General features: G+C 42.5%; 1 protein-coding gene and 1 long non-coding RNA gene across 4 annotated transcripts in view; one reads left to right on the top strand and one right to left on the bottom strand.

Moving 5' to 3' along the window:
- Positions 1–8210: 8210 nt before the first annotated feature.
- On the bottom strand, positions 8211–15933 carry LOC122774745. Its single transcript, XR_006361021.1, has 3 exons — positions 15836–15933; positions 8649–8813; positions 8211–8240 (listed from the first exon to the last, which is right to left on the bottom strand). It is a non-coding gene; the product is annotated as an uncharacterized LOC122774745 (long non-coding RNA).
- The window catches only part of bcam (basal cell adhesion molecule (Lutheran blood group)), a 57018-nt gene continuing 50606 nt past the window's right edge, over positions 15529–21940 (top strand). For all 3 annotated transcript variants that reach the window (XM_044034235.1, XM_044034236.1, XM_044034238.1), the window contains exon 1: positions 15529–15735. In XM_044034235.1, coding sequence (XP_043890170.1) covers positions 15675–15735 — 61 coding nt within the window. In that variant the 5' untranslated portion in view covers positions 15529–15674. The remainder of the gene's footprint in view (positions 15736–21940) is intronic.

Consider the following 21940-nt stretch of genomic DNA (forward strand, 5'->3'; position numbering starts at 1 on the left):
TAATTTAGGTGTTGTCACATTTGAGATAGTTTTATAATTTTAATAGATTTTTACAGTTTATAATAGTTTAATTTGATGCCCAGCTTCAAAATATTCTCTCAAAATTTACTTTTCGCGATCCTTATCAAAACTAGGCTGCATAGACTCTGTCAGGGTTTCCAAATTGGGGGACCTTTGGGTTTTAAATACAACTTGGTTGATTTGTGGGTGAATGTGTGGGGTGGTGCGGGGGGCCCTTTTCCCCATCTGTGCCCAGGGGCCCACTGGCTCAGTTGGTGACAGTGTTTATATCCAGTTAGCCAAGGTGTTAGATGCCTGAAATGGTGTTTGGGCCACTGAGCATCTAGTCTGACCAGTAGGGGGAGAGTTTTCACGTGACTGGACCCCAACTATTCAGTAGATATTCCATCATCATATTTCAATAAAAAAACAATAGTATAAGTGATAAAATATGACAGATGTTTCACAGAATTTCAAAATAAGAGTCTGTGTATTGTATGTTATTTCACAATAAAAAGGTATTTATAATGCAAAATGAATCTATTACTAAGAACAACGACTCACACATCCCTGTATGGTCGATGTCGGCTTCACCTGGAACTCTATCGTTGTTAACGTCCGTCTTTAACAAGCGTGGCATTCTGAGGTGTGTAGTGGCTTCCTCTTCTTTTGGACATTCACGGTCAAAGGTCAGACGTCACAAAGTAGATAAAACACATCTGCATTAATTCGGCATGGCTCAACAGAAAAAGAAAATCCAGCAGCAACACTTCAGAAGTATCTCAAGGCTGTGAGACCTTCAGTTTAAAGTCTGGCCACCATTCATGAGACCTGTGTGTGTGTGTGTGTGGCCAGTCAGTCCTTGCACAGTGGATTATTCCACTCTTACGTTCTGTTGTCTCTATCTTGTATTTGTGCCTCACTGACCTCACCCCTCTCCTCCTCGCTGCTGTCTCCCTCCAACTCTGACTGTGACTTCCTCAGACGCCCCGCCCCCCCCCTCCACCCGCCCCCAGGTGCTCCTTTCTCTTACTCTCTCCACACAGCGGGTGGTCCAGCCAGAAGGCAGTGCATAATCTGCTCGTTCCCTCTTTTCCATTTCAGTCCTCCTATCACAGCTGGAGCCTACAGAGTCATGGAAGCGCCACAAGAATAACAAAAGAAATAAATATCTCTAAATAAAAAAAAAAAAACACACAGTAAGTAAATGAAATGTTTTTTTAAAAAATGTTAAAAGTGGCTTTTATGTATTTCTATCCCATCACATTATTCTTTCCCCTTTTTCTTTTGTATTCATTGTCATTTCTATCTTTCTATATTCAAAGTCAATCAACTTCCTGCCTGGGCTCAGTGGTTAATTCCTGCACATACGCAGAACAAGAAGTAGGCGTGATGTTAGGGTTTAGTCGCTTGGCGAGGAAAGGAAAGGATTGACTTCCTCTCTTGTGCTGGTCATTATATGGTCATTAGCAAAGAGAAACGAATGCCTTAAGTCTCTGCAGATATTTACTGTGCATGAAGGAACAATTTGTGAAGGACTGTAAGTTGAATTCTATGCCCGTGTTCCTAAATACAGTTTATGATTACACACAGTAACACAAGCAGCCCAAAGTGAACCACCTGTTCTCTTGTCCACTGACAAACACACCAGTTGTTGATCGAAGGACAAATGTGTGATTTTGTCACTTCAGCATTTGGAATACTATGTTCAGATTTTTTTTTAAGTGACATAAAGTGATTTTCTCTATGGACATTGGTGCACGAGAGTAAGCAGAAACTTAGGTTTCCAGTCAGAAAAGCCTGTGTTGCAGCAAGATAAAGTAGAAAACACATTTTTATGATATAGATGTTATTATTTTATTATTAGCCTTTTGTTAAGTGACTTAAAATACTTTGTCCTGACTGGCAACCATGTTTTGATTGAGAATGATACTCCATGTACAGTATAATGTCCAGTTTGTTTGCTGGTTAAATCTGTGCCACAAAAAAACACTCATAAAGTGGTAGACAATGAATAAATGAATGACATCAATGAAAAGCATGTAATGAACGTCAGATTAAAATGTGGTGAAAAGTGTTTCGTCCCTTCAGAGTGATTCATTTTGAATGAGGTAAGGCTTCCTCTGTACAGTGAGAAAAAAAATAAAGCACAAACCAGTCAGTCAGTGATGTTGCTCGTGTGACACATTATGAGCAGGGAAACAATATCTCTGCCTGTGGTCAAGTGCTGCATCACCCTCACTTGGATTGTGGTTCTCTGGACAACAATGTGACGAAGAACCGCGAGGTCACTCAGGTCACTCAGCGAGTGAGTCATTTACCAGCCCAGCCTCTGGTGGTGACATCACAGCTCAGTTCTGTGAAGCCGAGTCAGAGTGGACGTGTGACCGGAGCTGACGGAACACAGGGTTGATCTGAGGATGTCGACGGATGATGACACACAGCGTACGTCTGGCTCTGCCTCCATAGGTGGCGCTAGATTGGCGGTGCTGTAGTTCTGTATGATTCAAATTAGACAGAGCACTGCTCCTGTGGTTGTTGAAAGACGCTGCCGCCGCCGCCGCCGCCGCCTCAGTTTACACGTCGTCACCTTTGATTTCCGGGTTAAAGACCAGGGAGGACATTTTGGTGCATGTGCAGAACAGAAGTCTGACCTCCACTCTAACTAAGTGTAAACATGCAGGAGTAATCGGACTATGAATTGCATTATCCAGGTATGTTAGTCTGACTAAGACTAGGACTATTGTGTTTACATGGCATGCATGTAAAGACACTGACTGTGGTGGGATGGGGTCCCTGATGCACCCCCTTTTAGAGCTCTACAACCAGGCACTCAAGTTTCCCCCGAATCCCATTTGAGGCAAAAGCATCTGCTGCCATTTGATTATTTGAATAACAGTTATTGATTTGAAAGGGCGAGCTCAGCAGCAGAAGTAATTCACTCACAAGGAGGTAGTGAAGTGTGACAGAATACGCCGACCACTTTGTCTGGATGTTTAATCTTTAATGTCAAACGTACCGCCTTTAAATTACAATCACTTCAAAATCTCAAATAATGGGGTAAAAAAAAAGTAACATGTGTGTTTGGGTGAATCAGCTGGAAATCTTCCCCTCCCCCTCCACACTTGAGTGGCTCCTCTTGCTCTGCTGCAACAGTGTGATAAACACTCTCATTTCCATTGGCAGCCCCGCTGCAGAGATGCATTAAATCTTGTTGTGACAAGTGTTCTGTCCACTGCCCCGGGCACACTGGCTTGCAAATGTTCCTTTTAATGAAAGGAACCTTCTCTTTTTGGCAGAATTGCTGGAAAAACTTTTAAAAAAAGGGTCGAGTTTCATCCACAGGCTGAAGGAGGAATACTCACCGCTCTCTGTCCTGTAATCTCTCCATCTGTGCTGATATTGACATGTTTGTTTGCATTTATTTTAGGCAAAATGGAGGATTTTCCATTTTTACTGCATTTTCCTGTGCAGCATGTTACCAGTGCTGGGCTCTCGGCACCCACTCCCATTGTGTTGGTCAAAGCCTCTCATAACATGGCAGACTCCATCCATCCATCCATCGTCATCCACCGCTTTATCCTCCACCAGAGGGTCAATCTCAGCGACAGAGGGCGATAGGCGGGGTGCACCCTGGACAGTTCGCCAGTCCATCGCGGGGCCACACACTCCATCCACACTAACACACCTGAAAACATATATCATGTGGCCACTGAGGTACACTGGGTGTGAGCGTGCCACTTTCTACACTTATCCATGTGTAGTCCTTACACAGCAAAGTCTCCTGAACTCAGATTTACAACTCAGACGTAATTACAGTAGAAGAATTACTCATTGACACACTTTCCCATATATACTTTCTATATATATTTATACATATATGTATGTATACATACTATAATCATACTATTTATTCATTATAAGTAAAGAATTAGAACTGAATTGTGTCTCAAACTGAGACTGAGAGGTGAAAGTGAAAGTGTCATGTGTCGTTGTTTTCAAAGGTTTCAGTTTCTGCCTGACTAAAACACAGATCCAGAGTTTTCAAACTGGTGAAAGTGTCGCCTCGATGCCTACTGACCTAAATGACCTACAACTAATCAGACCAATGATATGGTTGTTTTTGCAGAGCAAAGGAGAATATGTCAACTCGGAGTGATGGCGATCCAGTAATATCGTAAAAAGGACTTTTGCAGGATGCAACAGCTGAATTGAAGGACAGCTGCTCTCCAGTGGCCTGCCATGCTGGACGTATGCAAAAGCTGCCAGACATCACTTCTCTGTCTTTGCATTAAACCCCGCCTCCAGCAACAGAAAATCCTTGTTTGTGATTAGTTCCCTCTTTCGGGAGATTCTGTACTTGGCCAAAAACGTCATCCTTGCCAGAGCAAAATCAAATCTCTGGCAGACTCGACTTGTGGGGCTTGAACATTGTGATTGTGTACGGCAGTTGTATCCAGAGAAGAGTTTGAGCGATGTATTAGGCAAAAGGCTGTAAAGTGTCATTGTCTCTCAGATTGCTCGATTTACATCATGCTTTCAGGTTGTGATGGAATTAATGACCCATTAATGATGCCTCCATCTTGCCCCTTGCGTCCTCACGTCCTCCTTCACAACACCCATGCACCTTCTCTGTCGTCTTCCCACATCTTCAGCATCCTTTCGACAGTATAATCATCAGAACCTTGACTGGACTCATACCCACTCCTGTCTTTCCTTGTGGAGTCACAGAGGCCTGCATTGATGACAACACTTGGCCGTGGTGCATGAGCGTGTGTCACGGTTACTCAGCACCCACGACAGTCATTGTGACTGTAATGCCATAATTAACCCCCCATTAGGAGCAAGAGCGGGAGAGACGGGGGGGTAGTTTCACAGTCACAGAGGGGGCGGTGCAGATGTGAGAGGAGATGGGGAATGAGAGCTGGATGGAGAGATGAGTGAGGAAGACAATGCTGGAGTGGGACAAAGAGAACGAGGGAAAGACGTTTGTGGGTCAGTATATCAGTGAGATCGATGTATGATTGTGTGTGTGTGTGTGTGTGTGAATAAGACACTCTGGGACTGTGCGTCCCCCAGGGAAAGCCCCGCCCTCTGGCCCCTGTCATGGGGGGCCCGAGCACATCAGTAGAGATGTAATGGTTCAGGCTTCACCAGACACACACAGATGGGTCCTTGGCTAGAGTTACATGAAATATGCACACATGCACGCACAGGTGGAAAAACACATCGGACAGCGTTTGAGACACATGACGACAAATGACGCTCGCACAATAAACCACTGACTTCTGTGACTACACTAAAGGCTATTATCTTAAGAATAGCCACTTAAACTTGCCATTAAACCGCCTTTTCTGACTAGGAATTTTAATTTGTAACTCGCTTGCACTCACTCTCCAGACTCCGGAGAGAATATGTGCATTTTTAGCTTGTGGAGACACAGGAGATGCTGATCTACGTATGCTTTATTTGAAAAGCTTGTGTCACTGATGTGACTCTATGAGAATTCATTTAAACGTGGTATATAGTCATTATTTTTAAGACTTAAAATGCACATTATGTGTGGCAGGTTAATGGTGTGTATGTGTGCGCACAACAAAAGGGCATTTAAAGGGCAGAATAACATTGCTCAAGGTGAAGTTAGCGTCAACATGCAAATAAGAATTCATCCTCGCACATGTGAGCGTTTTCGCTTGCATTTCATTCAGTGGTGAAGGACGATTAATATTCTACATTTAAAAAAATATTCATATTTGAAGCCCGCGGGTATTAAATGCAAGGATGACACCAACGTGGGGTTCTTCACGGCCCTTTGTAAGCAAAGGAAAGAGCAGTGCAGCGATGTTGGGGATTTTGAGTCCTAATTAAATGTCTTCTTCGAGCTACAAAAAAAGACGTGAAGAAAAGCCAAATGCGCTTCACGGGCTGCACAGAAGGCAAGGCAAACGGAACATTCACTTATCTCTGTAAATGAGTCATATTTATTTGCTCTAGAAATTCATTAAATGGTTCATTGTGTCCATTTTAGTAGTAACTTTTCCATTTGTGATTTAATCACGACTGGCACAGAAAGAATATTGATAAGATTAGCTTGCAAATTCTGTTAATATGGAATTAAGTGGGAGAGTTTGATTAGGATGAAGTTCTGCACCTGATATGGTGCATGAAAACCTGAATGAGTTCTGTATCCACACACCAAGGTTTTACCCAGAATTCAGTTGTTTTTTCTTGCCACGTAAAGAATCTACAGATTAATTTCTCAGGTTATTTCTGCTTTTCGTGATCATGGAAGCAGCTCTGGATGCTCCGGCTGAAATCAGAACCAGTCTCTTTTGCTAAGGTTGTGTCCCTGAGGTAAATCCAACGGAAGCGTGACATCGTCAGAAGTCAGAAAATACCACATTTGAACTGGCAGCAGTGGATCAACAGCTCCTGTGTGCTTTGAGGAGAAATCACTGATTTTCTGACTGAGCAGTTTACAAAGCGACGCAAATGTCAGAAAAGTCTGTGTAAAGATGCAGATAAAGCAACAAACATATTTTAAAGACATCATAGACTTAAGAGGAGATTTTTGCCTTTTGTGAAGTGGTTAAAATCAGATTTGTCCTCAGACAAAGACTCGTTTTCAATGAGTCCAGTGTCTGGTGCGGGGGCTGTGTCATTCGTTTTCTTGCTGTTAGCATAGCCATTAGCCATGACAGTTTAGAACCTTACTTTTTACAAGATGGGAACAATGCTCAGTATCTTTCATGTTCATCTTACTGTTGAGTTTGAATGAGGAACCAAAGTAAAAAAAATTCAAAATAGTAGCAACTCTAGCATTGTCGCTGAGCTAACCGCTGTGGCACTGTTAGCTTCTTCTTCTTCATACTCTGACTCTGTTTCCTGTTCATTTGTGATATCAAAGGTCAGACCAACCTCAGGTAAAGTGAATGTTCTTTTGTTTTCTGTAGCACGTTCACACGGGTTCATAAATATGCACCATTTTTAGTGTGGAACAGACTAATGAGTCTGTGTCTCAAGCCAGTTTCTGGTGCGTGGGCTGTGTCAGTGCTAATTATTACCCAATAACCCAAATAACCCTATTTACCCTGGGTTTTAACAGGTTTTTGACTTAATCTGCATTTGCTTCCTCTAACTCGTTCATTTTCATGCTATTAGCATAGCCATTAGCCATGACAGTTTTAGAACCTTACTTTTTACAATATGGGACAATGCTCAGTATCTTTCATGTTCATATTACTGTTGAGTTTGAATGAGGAACCAAAGTAAAAAAACTCCAAAATACTCTAGCATTGTCACTGAGCTAACCGCTGTGGCACTGTTAGCTTCTTCTTCTTCTTCTTCTTCTTCATATTCTGTTTCCTGTTCATTTGTGATATCAATGGTCAGACCAACCACAGGCAGAGAACGTTCTTCTGGTTTTTGTAGCACGTTCACACGGGTTCATGTAATATTACAGATTACCTGCCTTATTTAAATACTCAGTTTTTATGGCATGATGTCAAAATAGAATTCAACAAACTAAAATTATTAAAAGGTGTTATTTGTGTTATGCTGAATATTGTGTTTGGTGAAGCTCTGCTGACCTTGGGCGGGACAAGACATGTGTGTGTGTGTGTGTGTGTGTGTGTGATTTTACATCAATGCTACTGCTGTGAATCAGAGATCCTTATTCCAGTGTCATCTCCATGGATGTTGTCCTTGTGACGTTGGAGGGATTTCATTATGGGCTAGTATTTGAGCTAGAGAAGAAAAAAAAAACTCCTCCTCTTACAATATACAAAAAGGTTATTTATGCTTAAACACTGGCTGCAGTGCCATGAAGTGACTCACGCCGTTGTAACCGAAGGGAAAAGTACGAGTGCCCCATTGTTCAGCGCTATTTCCTGTTTCCTTACCCTGTCCATATTGACTGGCTAGTGACTATTCCCTCTTTTATAAAGAACATGCACACACTTGACAACATCCAGAGGTCAGTTTAATGGATAGATGGTTAGTTAGTTAGTTAGTTAGTTAAAGGCAGTTGGCCTCTGTATCTTTTGGAATCATTCAGTTGTTCATAAATCTTCCTTTTGCTGGTTCTTGGTCTCTTCTCCTTCTTTTTCCTCTTCCTCTCCTTCGTCGATGGCATAGCTCAGTGGTAGTGCAAGTTGTCTTTCAACTCGAGGGTTGTGGGTTAGATTATCTGCTAGTCTACATGCCGATGTGTCCTTGGGCAAGCATGTTGCTCCTGACGGCTGTGAATGGGTAGGAAAAATGTGTGATTAAAACAAGCGCTGCACATACTGTAGATGCGCTGTATGTGTGAGTGAATGCATGTGAATGGGTTACTTAGGTCTCTCTCTCTCTCTCTCTCTCCACCTGTTTCTTTCTCCTACCATCTTTTAGCCATAAAAGCCAAATATAACCAGGTGTTAGTGAGTGTTTTTCGACGGGTGGAAAAGTGGCTGTGGTTGGAGCAGAATCCACCAAAAAAAACAGTTGGATCTCATTACAACCAACAGTATAAATCCTTTCTCTGTGGAAAACACACATTTTTGTACAAACTATTGTTGTTCGGCCAATTGAAATAAATTTTAGATCAAAGACTGGAGAAAGTGAGTGGATAGAGAAAGTCATGATGAGTCATGATGAATAGTTCATACCTCTGTCAGTTGTTGGGTCTATTGATCATCAGAGTAAGCTGGCAGTGACTGTAAGTGATGCACATTACATGAAGTCGTGCTGAATTCCCACAGAATCGCTTCATCACGGCACCGTGACTCGCGCGCCGCACTGTATCAGTGCCTGTAAAACAGCTGCGTGATCATCTGTAGTCCGGCCAACGGGGAACGAGGCCAGGAAAAGAGAAGGAGACAGAATCAGAGCAGGCAGGAGTGGGGTAGAATAAAAGGGGGTGGAGTAATCATGATTTATGGAGAGATTAGAGTGGACAGAGATGGAGGGCATCACAGAGAAGGAGAACCAAAGAGATAGATCAAAGAACCATATAGGAGGAAGGATGAGGCTTCAACACATCTTTCATTCATTCAGAATTCATACAGGATTACAGCTACTCTCATGTTCAATCTCTCCCCCTCTTCTTTCTTTTTTTGCCTATACTTTGCTGTTACTCCCCGGGGCTAAATGGTACCCATCCCCTGACTTTGGAATTAAAGTTCTCCCCTCCTCCTCCTCCTCCTCCTCCTCCTCCTGCACTTCTAATCTCTTCTCTTCATTATTCTTTCATTACTCATCTCCGCTCCCTTTGTAGTGTCTCCGTGCCTCAGTTTCTCTTCATCCTTCGCTTTAGGCATTATTCTCTCTGTCAGGTAACCTCATTTTTGACATGGGGTGGGGGTGTAAATCACACCAAACAAGGTTCTATTAAACGGACTGTCTGTTCTGCGATGCGTGACATTTCACTTATAAGGATGTTAGTAAGTGTCATGCTTCCTTTTTCCTCCTGAAGTCTGAAAGTCTCAGGGGCTTTTTTTTGTCCACACAGAAACAACATTTTTCAGAGCCCTGAAACTACTTTTTTTGGGAAACGTGTTTGAGTGATAACATCTTGCATTTTTAGGTGGACAAGCAATACACCAACAATGATGTCGTAGCCCAACTCTTTCTTGCACTGGCATTCACTGTCACTATTGTATCACCATTGTGACGGAGGACACGAGGGAGAGTACAAGCTGAAGGCAGGTGATCCTCCATGGTGACCCCTGAAGAGAAGTGTTGGTACTCAGCAGATGACACATTAGTCTCATCATTTTTACATGTTTTGATCTTTTAAGGAGAACTCCACTGGTTTCACACATCAAAGTGTTTATAGGACTACAGGAGTAGTGCTGCCCATGCTCCATGGGGAGCTGAGTAAAGTCTGATGAACTGCTCCAAGTGATATTATGTGAGAAAACTCTGATCTGAAGATTAGTCATGTGAAAAAGTGGGGATGTGCAGTTAGAAACAAGCTCGTCAGATCTTTGTTTGCTCAGGGCAACATGAGCCACCACCAGGGATGTTTACCATTAACTGTGGGTCGGTTAATTGCTGTTAACAAATTAACTGATTCATCTTTTTGTGTCGACTGAGTTCCCCTTTAAAGAGTCATGAACCCGCCCCCTTCTGCAGCAAACCCCGCTGCGTGATTTTCAGAAATGCCAAGGAAGTGGGCTGAGTAAGGAGTAAATGAGTCATGCCTCACGACGCAATTTGATGAGGTCATCAATTATGCACCAGTAAACGTAAAAGGACTATACTGTATATACTAAGCATTTACTCGTAGATTTTGGTGAAGTCTTTGTTGTTTACTTTATACCGATATATGCTAATTTATGCTAATTTTCACTGTTCAGGACCAAATGTTCACTTAAATTCATAAGTAATCCTTCTCAGCTACTTTTGTTCTTCTGTGCAAAGCAATTTAAGCAAATGCTCGACATCAACAACGAGTTGTGGTGTTTATCTATACTTGCCAGAGACTTGTAGTATATAAATGAGTTTGTAGTGTAAATGGATTGTGGTTAACACAGAGTCAATTGCGTCTCTGCTGGAAAATGGCAGATTACTCTCTTGGGTGTTGGAGCTGTCCCAAGCGGAGGAGTTCAAATATGAGCCTCTTTCACAAGTGAGATGAGATCAACAAGCAACTTTAAGTGGTTTGTACAAGGGAGTGAGTGCAGAAGTGAACAAAAATATGTAACGGTGAAAGTAGAAGAAGCCAGTGCTTGTGATTAATGAGCTAACCTATATCCCAGCACCTTTCTGTGGTCATCAAATGAGCTTTCTTTGTCAGGTGTTTGGACTCTCTCCCTGAGGAATAGCATGAGAAACAACCACAACCTGCAGCTGCACCTGGTACGATGCCCAAAATAGTTTGATCAGTGAGTGTATTCAAACTTTTCTTAAAGCCACAGTGGGCGGAATAGCTAGAAAAACAGCAGGTTGCTGAGTTTAATCCACAGCTCTCTGTTTTGACACACACTTATTATCTTTTAGGTTTCTTTGCACCATAGGCATTTGTTATTAGTGCTGCACTAGAAACTATTCCATAAAAGGGACCTGTTTACAGAGAGGATACATCCAATAGGAGCACCCACTATCTCTGAACTACTGTGTGATTTAAAAAAGTATGTTGAATGCAAACTATACCTTTAAAGATATCTATTAGAAGTGAGTATGGTATAGTGGCTTGTTAGTACAGGGGTTTACATAATGTGCACCATAAAGTGAGAAGAGCGTGTAATTACACTACTGTTGGATCATGACACTGTGCACAAATCCCAGTGTTGCTGCAGGGTCATTCACCCTGTCATTTTAGAACACGTCCCATGTTTGACACAGCGTTTTACATGTCAAGAGGCGGGGCTACTCATCAATGGTCATGTTCAAATTCACCTCTGTATCTCACCTGCTGTAAACAAATCAGCGGGACACGCTGAGCAGACCATAGTCACCAAAGTCACCAAGACTGACTTCAGCAAAGAACTCGTTCCAGCGACAGCTTGAATCAGTTTGCATAGGAAAGAGCTTTCTCTTTATTTATACTTCAGTCAGAGGAGGTGCAACCATCCGCCTTTTATAAAAAGAAAATAGTGCAAGCACAAGAACAAGTTGTAAAACTAACAGGTTTTGTGATCTGACCGGCGCCAGAAACACTGGACAGTACAAATGTGTCACTCACACATTAGACTGAAGTCTCGGGTCTCGTGGGAAACACAAATTGCTTTACGTCACCACATCAGGATTAGAAAAACGCTATATACTGTATCAAACCAGACCATTTACCATTAAATAAAGCTGCTAATCTGCCATGAATATCCCATGGAGGGTCGCCAGTTGAAATCCCGAGAGGTGGATGAAGGGCTGGCGTGCTCTGCAGGCACAGGAGCAGTGGGCAGCATTGCTCTGCACCTGGGGAACAATGGTGATTGTGTGTGTAGAACAGGTCAAATTCACTGTCACTAATCCCTAAACTCCAACTCAAAAGTACATACTATATACAGTACATACGTACATAGTACTAGCAATTGTACAACTGTACAAGCTTTTCACTGCTTCCACGTTTATGTCCCTCTTTCCCTCTCTTCATGTGTCCTACTGGTCTGTCCTGTTACGTACACTGTCCTCTGTGTTCGGAGGACGAATCATCCCCCTTCCTTTCATTTCCTCTCCCCTCCCCTCCCCTCCCCTCCCCTCCCTCCTGCAGCTCCATTAGATAATGAGCCCACACAGTAAATCAGCTCCTGTGCATATCCAACCAAAGGCCTTATGTAAGAATTCCCAGTGTTCAGCTAAATCAGCATTTGCCACAGCTCTGCAGAATGATATACAGCAGGTATTATGTAAAGCACACTACGGCACAGTCCTTCACACCGGGACCAGCACCAGAGGACTGGTCCCGGTGTTAGTGGATGTCATGTCTCTACAGTGTGTGTGTGTGTGTGGAGAGGTGATTATGACCGAGTCAATATGAGGGATAAGTGGTGGTATTGATGTTAGATAGTCGTGGGAAGACTTTTCTCCGCTCCTGGCTCAGAAAACACTGAGAGACAGTTTCAAAGATCGTGAGGGTAAACTACATCTGTTCAAATCCCATTAAAGGGATAATTCAGGGTGTTTGAAGTGAGGCTGTACAGGGTACTGACACACAGCTCTCAGTGAAAACATAACTTCCAACATGCACAAAATAAAAAAAAGGTAATTTCTCTGGTGAAGCCTTTACTTAAGTTTCTAAAAATCAGTTTTTCCTTATATCGCAGCTGGCAGCGAGATTGTGTTTCATGCCACACTTCAGAAAACCTGAGCCACGACTTTTAAGAGTTGCAGCAGTGAAGCATGGCTGCACGTATCGCTTCACCTCAGACAGGGCTGAGAAAATATTAACCAGTTGTTTAAGACCAACTATGTTTGGAATGTATGTCTTTGAAAGGGTCTATCATTGGGTGGGACGCTCCAGAGTCAACTAGTCTCCAACACAGAGACAGATACAGGGTTGTCAAGCCTGAGCCCATGTCATGTATATGTTGTATGTATATATATATATATATATATATATATATATATATATATATATATATATATATATATATATATATATATATATATATATATATATATATATATATACATATATATATATATGTATATTGGTAAATTTGCTGTAATGAGTACTTTTTCATAAAATGACTGATTTATTCATGGAAAAGCCTCAGATGGGCTGAACATCAACGTTGGACTTACACAAAAATGTAGAGGAGCGGTAAATATCATGTCGTAAATAATGAATGAATGATTTTCCATTGAAATGCAATATCTATCTGTCTGACCTGATTTCCTCTGCTGTATTCCAGTAAATCTGCACATACGGGCTTGTAGTCACGTGTGTCGTATAGCTAATAATTTGCTGTACTAATGTTTTATAAAGCGGATTCTGACTCCGTGTCTTCAAAGTCCACATTTCATTTGTTTATTTCACTGATGAACGAGGTAACTTGATGACACAGTATGTGTCAATGTCGTGGGCCAAATCTGATTACACGGCGAGCCAAATATGGCCTGCGGGCCTTAGGTTTGACTCATGTGAATTAGATGGTCAGTGGTCATTATGCCATCTTATGCAGGACCAACATCTGTTTTTGCTTCCCAAGTTCAAGCTTATGGGATTTGGCCTAAATCAACAGTCCAAGCATTCAGACTCTAGTATTATAGCATTGTCTATAAGCTCCTTAACTGTATATGTGAACTGTAAATAGTCAAATAGGTTGCCCCTATACCCTGCAAGCACCCAAACAGATTTTGGAGGGATTACATGTCTAGGAATGAATGGCATGTCTGTCAATGACAGACAGCTTAGCCCACTCTCATGAAATGGCCTCAGGACTCCTGCTAGTTAGGGAAGTAAGAGGTCCAACCAGGTCCGGAAATTTGTCTAGGTAAAGCTGAGGAAAGTGGATTGTTTGTCCCAACCTTTTCATTTTGGGCTAATTTCATCTAAATCTGCTGTACCCAGAAGCTATAGTGTGTAAAAAATAATCCCGCATGTCTACAGTTGTACCTAAACATAACATCTGCATTTTCACATCCAGCTGAATGGAGGTCCTTTTGTTTTTGCACATGTCCAAGGATTGGTGTTTGTAGGCATCCCTCGATAACTGTTTTAACTTTTATTACATATTTTTGTACTTTTGGTCGGTTTGCAGTGTTGTCAATCCAATGTTTTTGTACAATCCTAATTTATGTGTTCATTTAGCATCAGGTGACCAACAAGCACAATGTTTCTTTTTCTTGTTTGTTCTGTTTTGTTTTTGTTGTTGTTATTTTATGTTGCACACACTGTCCAAATAGGTCCATATATACAGTTCTGTACATGTATCCACTAAACAAAAGGCTTATCTGATAAATCTTCACCTGATATGTTATATGATGGCTTTAACAAAGCCTTTCCTTACTGGAAACGTGTGCATTTGTAAACAGCTCAGCTGCACCAGAGTCCACTGAGAACATCTGCATTTTTAGCTCACAGGAGACACTGGAGTTGCTGCCTCATCTGGTCACTTTGTGTGACTTAGGTAAATCAAAGGATTTCAAATACTTCAGCGTTAGAACGTATGGATGGAGGCAGCAGTGGATTGTTAACTCCTTCATGTGACATTGCTGATGTTTCCAGAGCGACTCAAACTTCACTTTCCAGATGGAAAAGACTCTCTCGCAGTGAGATAAAGGGACAGTCGGTCAAACTTACAGTGGACCAGCAGCTCCTGTGTCCTCATAAGCTACAAATGCTGAGTTTCTCCTGGGAATCTGGTGTGACCGTGTGAGAGGATACACATTTAATTCCACTTAGAAATTAAATTTGTGACAAGTTTGAGATATCATAGACTTAGGCAGTCATAGATTGTATTCAGTGAGTCTTCCGTTGGTGGATAAATCGTTTTTTGGCTGGTTTCACACACAGCGTAGTCACTGCTGCAAAAACACCCTGGTCCCAACCGTTCATTCTTTGGCACCTTTCCATTGGGGCACCAGTGTAAAATGGTACAGTAAGATTAGCTCCACCCACGACAGAAAAACATCACTCCTGTGCGATGGCGTAAATATCCCATGAAAGGTGGGGCAAGTCCTGTTGTGTTCAATGTCGCCGTTCGTTGTCGTCACACTTACATGGCCATCACACACAGCCCACACTCCCCATAACTAACCATAACTAACCATAACTACCCCTATTTTGGGGAAGGTTTTTTTCTTTCTTCTTCTTCTTCTTAGGGATTTGCAGTGAGCTCCAGCATCATGATAAAATCACTTTTAAGTTTCTTTAAAGAAATCCTGCGGGCCCCCAGTGGCCCCTGTAGGCTCCAACACATGATTATTAGTCAAGCAGGTCCTTTTCACTCTCAGGGGGAGGGAGGGAGAGAGGGAGGGAGAGGAAGGGGTAGTAGGGTCACCTTTGTGCAAATATATCAACCACGAGAGGAGCTGCCACCACCAGCATCAGATTTCTGTGTGTGTCTACGTGTGTGTGTGTGTGTGTGAGAGAGAGAGAGAGAGCGCGAGAGAGAGAGAGAGAGAGAGAGGTCCAGAACGCATTGGAGCTGCAGTGAAGAAAGAAGCCACATTCTCACTTCACACTTTCCACAGAGCCTCAAACCCGAGTGAATACTTTTGGTTGAAGAAAAGTTGCTGAAGCGGACATGGACGGGAGAACGAGTGGACGCGCGTCGCTGCTGTGCACCTTGCTGTGGACACTGTTAGGTAAAAAGTCTCTTTCATTCTTCCCCGTAACGTTTGTGTTTTTTACGCATACATTCACTAAGAAAAACGACCGACAAACACACCAACACGCAAACTTCACCGTGTTGTTGTGACTCCGGGCGACACTTGTCTCTCGTCACGGCGTGTTTGACGGTGTCTCTGCGCTGTCCCGCCGCAGCTCCGTGAAACAAGCCGCTCACTGACTCCAACACTTTGCTCAGTGTTTGTTCAGTTTGACGCGGAACAACCTGTTAAAGACACACACGCAGTATCTCTGCGTCCTCCACATGCGCCAAACATGAGTTTATCCGCAGCAGCAGCAGCAGCAGCAGCAGCTACTGTACACGCATGTAACTGTAACACACACACACACACACACACACACACACACTGCACGGGATACTGTAATGGTGGCAGAGCTAATTCATTTATTAAAGAAATATTCTCAACTGTATTTGCTTTTTCGACACAAGAAAACACATCTATAGTTAATATAGTCAAACTGATGATGTTTCTGTACTTTATTATTGTTGTTTATTTTATTTTATTCCTTTAAGAGATGACTAATACTGTATGTTATAGTATCTACTGTATCTACCTAGTTCCCCTTTTAATGGCAGTTGGCATCTGTAATGTTGATCTATCTATCTATCTATCTATCTATCTATCTATCTATCTATCTAACTATCTATCTATCTATCTAAATATCTATCTATCTATCTATCTAAATATCTATCTATCTATCTAAATATCTAAATATCTATCTATCAAAATATCTATCTATGTATGTATCTATCTATCTATCTATCTATCTATCTATCTATCTATCTATCTATCTATCTATCTATCTATCTATCTATCTAAATATCTATCTATCTATCTAAATATCTATCTATCTATCTATCTATCTATCTATCTATCTATCTATCTATCTATCTATCTATCTAAATATCTATCTATCTATCTATCTATCTAAATATCTATCTATCTATCTATATATCTATCTATCTATCTATCTAAATATCTATCTATCTATCTAAATATCTATCTATCTATCCATCTATCTATCTACTGTATCTATCTATCTACAGTATCTATCTATCTATCTATCTATCTATCTATCTATCTATCTACTGTATCTATCCATCTTTTATTTTGAAGGCGTTGCTGCCAGTTTTCTTCTTCATGCTGTGATATACTGTGTGTGTGTGTTGCACTGCCGTGGTGCAGCTCTCCAGCACTTTGATGTCTGATCTGTGGGATTTGCGTCTCCTGTTTGGCAGCGCACCCTTACCCTCACCCCTTCAGCCTCACCCACACCCCAGCACTGCCACGAGAGAGTAGACCACGCAGTTTAGTGGAAGTGCAACTTTGGCCTTACGTGAACTGTGTGTGGAGTGAGGCTCGCGGTCACTCTGACCAAAGACAAAGTGCGTGGTGATGGACGGGCTTGCTGTGGTTGCTATTTAAGTTTATTATTGACCTCAGTTGCTCTCCAGTGGCTATAACAAGCGCTCGGGGGATTTAAAATGCCGCTCGTGAGATGGTGCTCTGCTTTACTGATTCTCTTTAGCCTGTTTTAAAGCCATGGTGAAGGTGCTTTGAAGTGAGCTTGTGTGAGGCACTGACTCACTGGCAGCACTGACTGCGTCGAGCGTGTCCCCGGCTCATCCCCCCACCCCCGGCTTGAGACACGGATGCTTGCTCTCACTGAAAACATGGCTGCCAGTGGGAAGACAAGGAAAAGTGGATCTTAGCAACTTGAAAACATTCTCTCAGTCAGCCTGCTTACGTCTACAATATCATAATATAAGAATATGCTTCATCAAAGCCTGTTGGGAAAATCAGCTCTTTTACACCATGGCACAGATGAGTTTTTGATCCAAAGTGTTATATAAGAAATATTAAGTCTGGGTTTACCACAATCTTACCAAAAAAAACAGCCGCAGACCAGCAGTTCCCGTGTCCCTGTGGGCTACAAATGCTGATTTTCTCAGTGGACTTTGGTGCAGGAGAGTGAGTGATTGAGAAACTTCATTTTCCAGTTAGAAAAAGCCTACTGTAGCCTACTGTAGCCTTCTGTGTGTATGTGAGAAATCTAATTTCCGAGAATGCTTTGTGATCAGTTTTGTGAGAGTTGTTCCAGATTGGAGGCGGATGACGTTAAGGGCGGGGCAGGGTGAGCTGTCTTTAGGTCCTGGTCTTTCTCTAACTATCTTTGCTGCATCACATTTCCATTCCCATCGCTTTTTATTGAACATCAAGTTTTCACTTGCACTTCCTGTCATGTCCCACTTTCTCCTCTTTGCATCACTTTCAATGTCTCCATCGTCTCTCGTTCGTTGTCTTTCCTCTCACAGACAGTGGCTGTACTTTGCTGTCTGTCTGCCTGCTCTTCATGGAGCCTTTTAACAGATGTCTACTTAAGAAGCGCCCTGTAATTGATGGGCACCGTATAGATCACACAGACCTGTGTATAACTGTGGTGCGCATTGATTTAAAGGCTTAGTTCCAGGTGCTGAGCATCTCCCGGTCCCTCCCACGTCACTCTGAAGTCTGAGTGAAGTAAAGTATTACCTCTGTACCATTGTTTCCATCAGCCTTTCTTTTCAAGTTGCACTTAAAAACACCAGAATGGCAACACTGAAAAGTTGACTTTGCCTCGAAAGCCTTGAAATATTGCATTTTTAAGTTAAGTTTTTCCACTTGAGGGAGACTTTGGTGCATCAATGCATATTTTTTTCCTCATATCTGAAAATTTGCCGAAAATTTGCAATACGTTTTTCATGGAAACCCAGCCACTGCTTTACCAGGTCACTCTCTCTCTCTCACACACACACACACACACACACACTAGCCTAGTTCTAGCTAATAATAGCATCTCTTGTTGGCTCTCAGTGGGATTCTGTCACACAGACCCACATTTCCACAATAACTGGTCACACCTGCGACTTCCAAGTATGCTGTCGTTTAGCGTGTAGTGTAGTATAGTGTCGTACTCTACATCAGGCGTGCAACAACCTAACAAATGTGCCTACACGTTAGCAAGCGTGTCATGTATGTCTGCGGCAGTATTTCCGACACATGGATGCGTGATGCACGGCATCACAGGACGCCGCGAGGTGCTCGGCACACTTTGACCCGCACATGCAATGCAACATCCAATGACTGCACAACATTAGAAACACATCTAAGGTTAAGTCCAAATGTGTGTTTTTTTTTCCCACTACACGTCTGCCCTTGTTTCACTTGTCACTGTTTTAAAGTTTTAAGTTGGAAAAATAAAAAAAAAAGTACAAAGTAGGTTAATAGACAACATGAGCCAGATGATAAGATGAGTTAGAGCTAACTCCAAAGTGCTCAGACACCAGTGGAAAGAATCATTGTGACAAGCGTCAGCTGAGTTCAAGGTGTTCACCGCTAACATGCAGCGTCAGCCTCTTTGTCTATCGCTGCCTTTAATTCCCACAGTCATTTCCTCACTTTTTAATTTCTCTACCCCCTGCCAGCGTGGCATCAAAAGTGCACCCCCCGCAGCCGTGTGTAATTATTATGGTATTAGGCCAGGAAAGGAGCCATTTAGCCACGAGGAGATAAAAACTAGCGGGCATTTATTTTTACACAACTGTCCTGTAGACCTCTCTTTGTACAAATTGTAAAAAAAAAATCAGGAGCATTTGACAGAGATAATTTATTTGCTGACCAATAATTGCAATGGCAAAGGACACCCATACATTTAAGAGATAAGAACATATTTGATGCTTAAATGTGTTTAAACCACTCACTCTCCTGCACTGAAATCCATTAAGGAAATCAGGTGTTTTAGCTCGCAGGGACAGAAGATAATGGTGTGTTTCAGCCTCATAAGTACATTTATGTCACTAAAGATCCAGAAACCAACAACTCCAGTGTCCCTGCAAGAGATTAAAAACACTAATTTTGTCTCTTGGACTCTGGTGTGAGTGAGTGAGCGGTTTACAACGTGACACAGACTTAATGTTCTTGTTGGGAAAGGTGAAAAGCAAGCTACGTTAGAGAATCATTTGTGCCTCTGGTACACAAACAGAGTGGTCTAATGTTACGGGCACCGAACATAAAGGAATATGAGATGCATTCAAGGAATCCCACATGTTTCATTACTTCTACTGCTGCCACCATCATGTGCTATGCACTACTATTGTCATCAGATTAGAGTATTGTCAAGGATATTATATCACCAAACCCTGATGCACATGCACACAATTTACTATGTGTGTGACCTCACACATTGAGCCCCCAGTTGCAGAATTCTCATGTTATGCAACAGTGAAAACATGAGCAGTGAGTGACAGATTAATAGTTGCCTCTTAAGGAGAGTAAGTCCGGGTTTGCCCCCTCGTCATTTCGGCCTCTGGGGGAGTGAGGATTGGAATGGTCGGGATTTAATTATAGAGGTTAGTAATTCCACTTTCTGGAGGTGTGTGCGTGTGTGTGTGTGTGAGTGAGTGTGAGAGACAGTGACGAAGTGTGGAGCACTGAGGTGGAATGACTGACATTCCTCTGGACACGCTGGAGCTTGCGCTCGCGATGTGTGTTTGTTTGTCATCACTTGAAATTCCGTGCAAAAAGGGAAACCCTTTCTTGCGTTAAACCCTCCTCTTCACCACCAGTCACCGGCAGTAATCCACACAAACACGCAGCCACAGTGCTGCCCTCCAGCTCACCATTCAGAGGCCAGGTTACAGGTGTGGAGCTGGTCGTAGCCAGGGTGCATTTTTGTGGTCTGACGGTGGGCTTTCACTACTTAAAATGGGTTAGGCTGGGCATATCCAAAACCAAACGCTAACCAAAGCTACCAATTAATGTGCTCACGCTGTATGATGATGGTCATCAAGCCGTGACCTGAGTGCTGTTGAGTGAATGTGTAGATATGACCTTGTTTGAAAGCTCCCAGGCAACGAGAAACAATGACCATAAATTAGCAGGAAGAATTTTGGTGAGCAAAGTATTTATATGCTCGTTAACTCGGTGGCTAACATTAGCTCCGCTTACAACCAAGGCTCCAGACTTTCCAACTCGTGCTGTGTCGCTATGGTTTCCAAATGCTCCATTTGCTGCTTTGCTCCAGCACTGAAATGGGAAATAGGGCTGGGCTCCGCTTCCAATGTGCGAGAACCTGATATTTTCTTCCTCTTATTCTTCTTCTTCTTCTTTCGGCTTCTTCCTTTAGGGGTTGCCGCAGCGGATAATCTGCCTCCATCATGCCCTATCCCTTGTGTCGTCTTTTGTTACACCAACTGTCCTCATGTCCTCCTTCACAGCATCCATGAACCTTCTCTGTGGTCAGTTCGAGAGACTGATGTCAGAAGAAGAACAAAAACTTCTGACTTCTGTAAATTTGTCTGAATGTCAAAGTCAGGTCAAATATGTACTAAACTCATCCAGTGTATGCCCAGCTTTATAGAACTTTGACAAGACTCTGAAGTTAAGTTGTGGGATGGCAGTCAGGAGTATCAGCTGATATGGAGGTTGCATACATGTGGACATGGAAAATTACTTTATCCCCCAACTTTTGCCAACACCACATCCCAACAAGAGCTTCAGGAGAAATGCAGGAATTCCACTTCCTTCAGACACAAATAAAAGATGAATTTACAAGCATAAGCTTTATCTACATCCCCTCTAATCTCCGTCCGTCTCTCTTTTAGTCCACATTCTTCCTGTTTTGTTCTTTACAATGACACTTCAGCTCATTTCATGTCCACTCCTGTGTGTTTGCTCGCTGTGATTTACTGGGTAGCCTTTGCCCCGTTTGACCACTGTGCTATTGTGCACAGGTCTTAGTCAACGACCCCACATAGCATCAGTGAGAGTGCCTGCTGTGTTTTAGTGCCAGAGGACTCTGTTTGCTTTCACTCCCCATCCCTGCAGCCATTGCTCAGCAGATTTATGGCCGCTATTAATGATTTTAAAATAAGAATGGCCGTCCTCCCCTGCTTGGCATGTTCACTCCCTTTCACTTCCCAAAGTAGAAATTAGAGATGATGTCAGAACACCACTATGTGTATATTTGATATATTTAAGGCATTGCTTATAATGAATATTTAAGAATTAGAAGAAGAAGAGGAGAAGAGGGAGGAGAGGAAGGAAGGCAGCGGAGAGGAAGATACGAGCAGAGATTAAGGAAATTGGATGATTATAGCTGACTGTCTAGTTACTTCTATGC

This window comes from Solea senegalensis, linkage group LG9, assembly GCF_019176455.1.
Source record: "Solea senegalensis isolate Sse05_10M linkage group LG9, IFAPA_SoseM_1, whole genome shotgun sequence".
NCBI classification, from domain to species: Eukaryota; Metazoa; Chordata; class Actinopteri; order Pleuronectiformes; family Soleidae; genus Solea; species Solea senegalensis.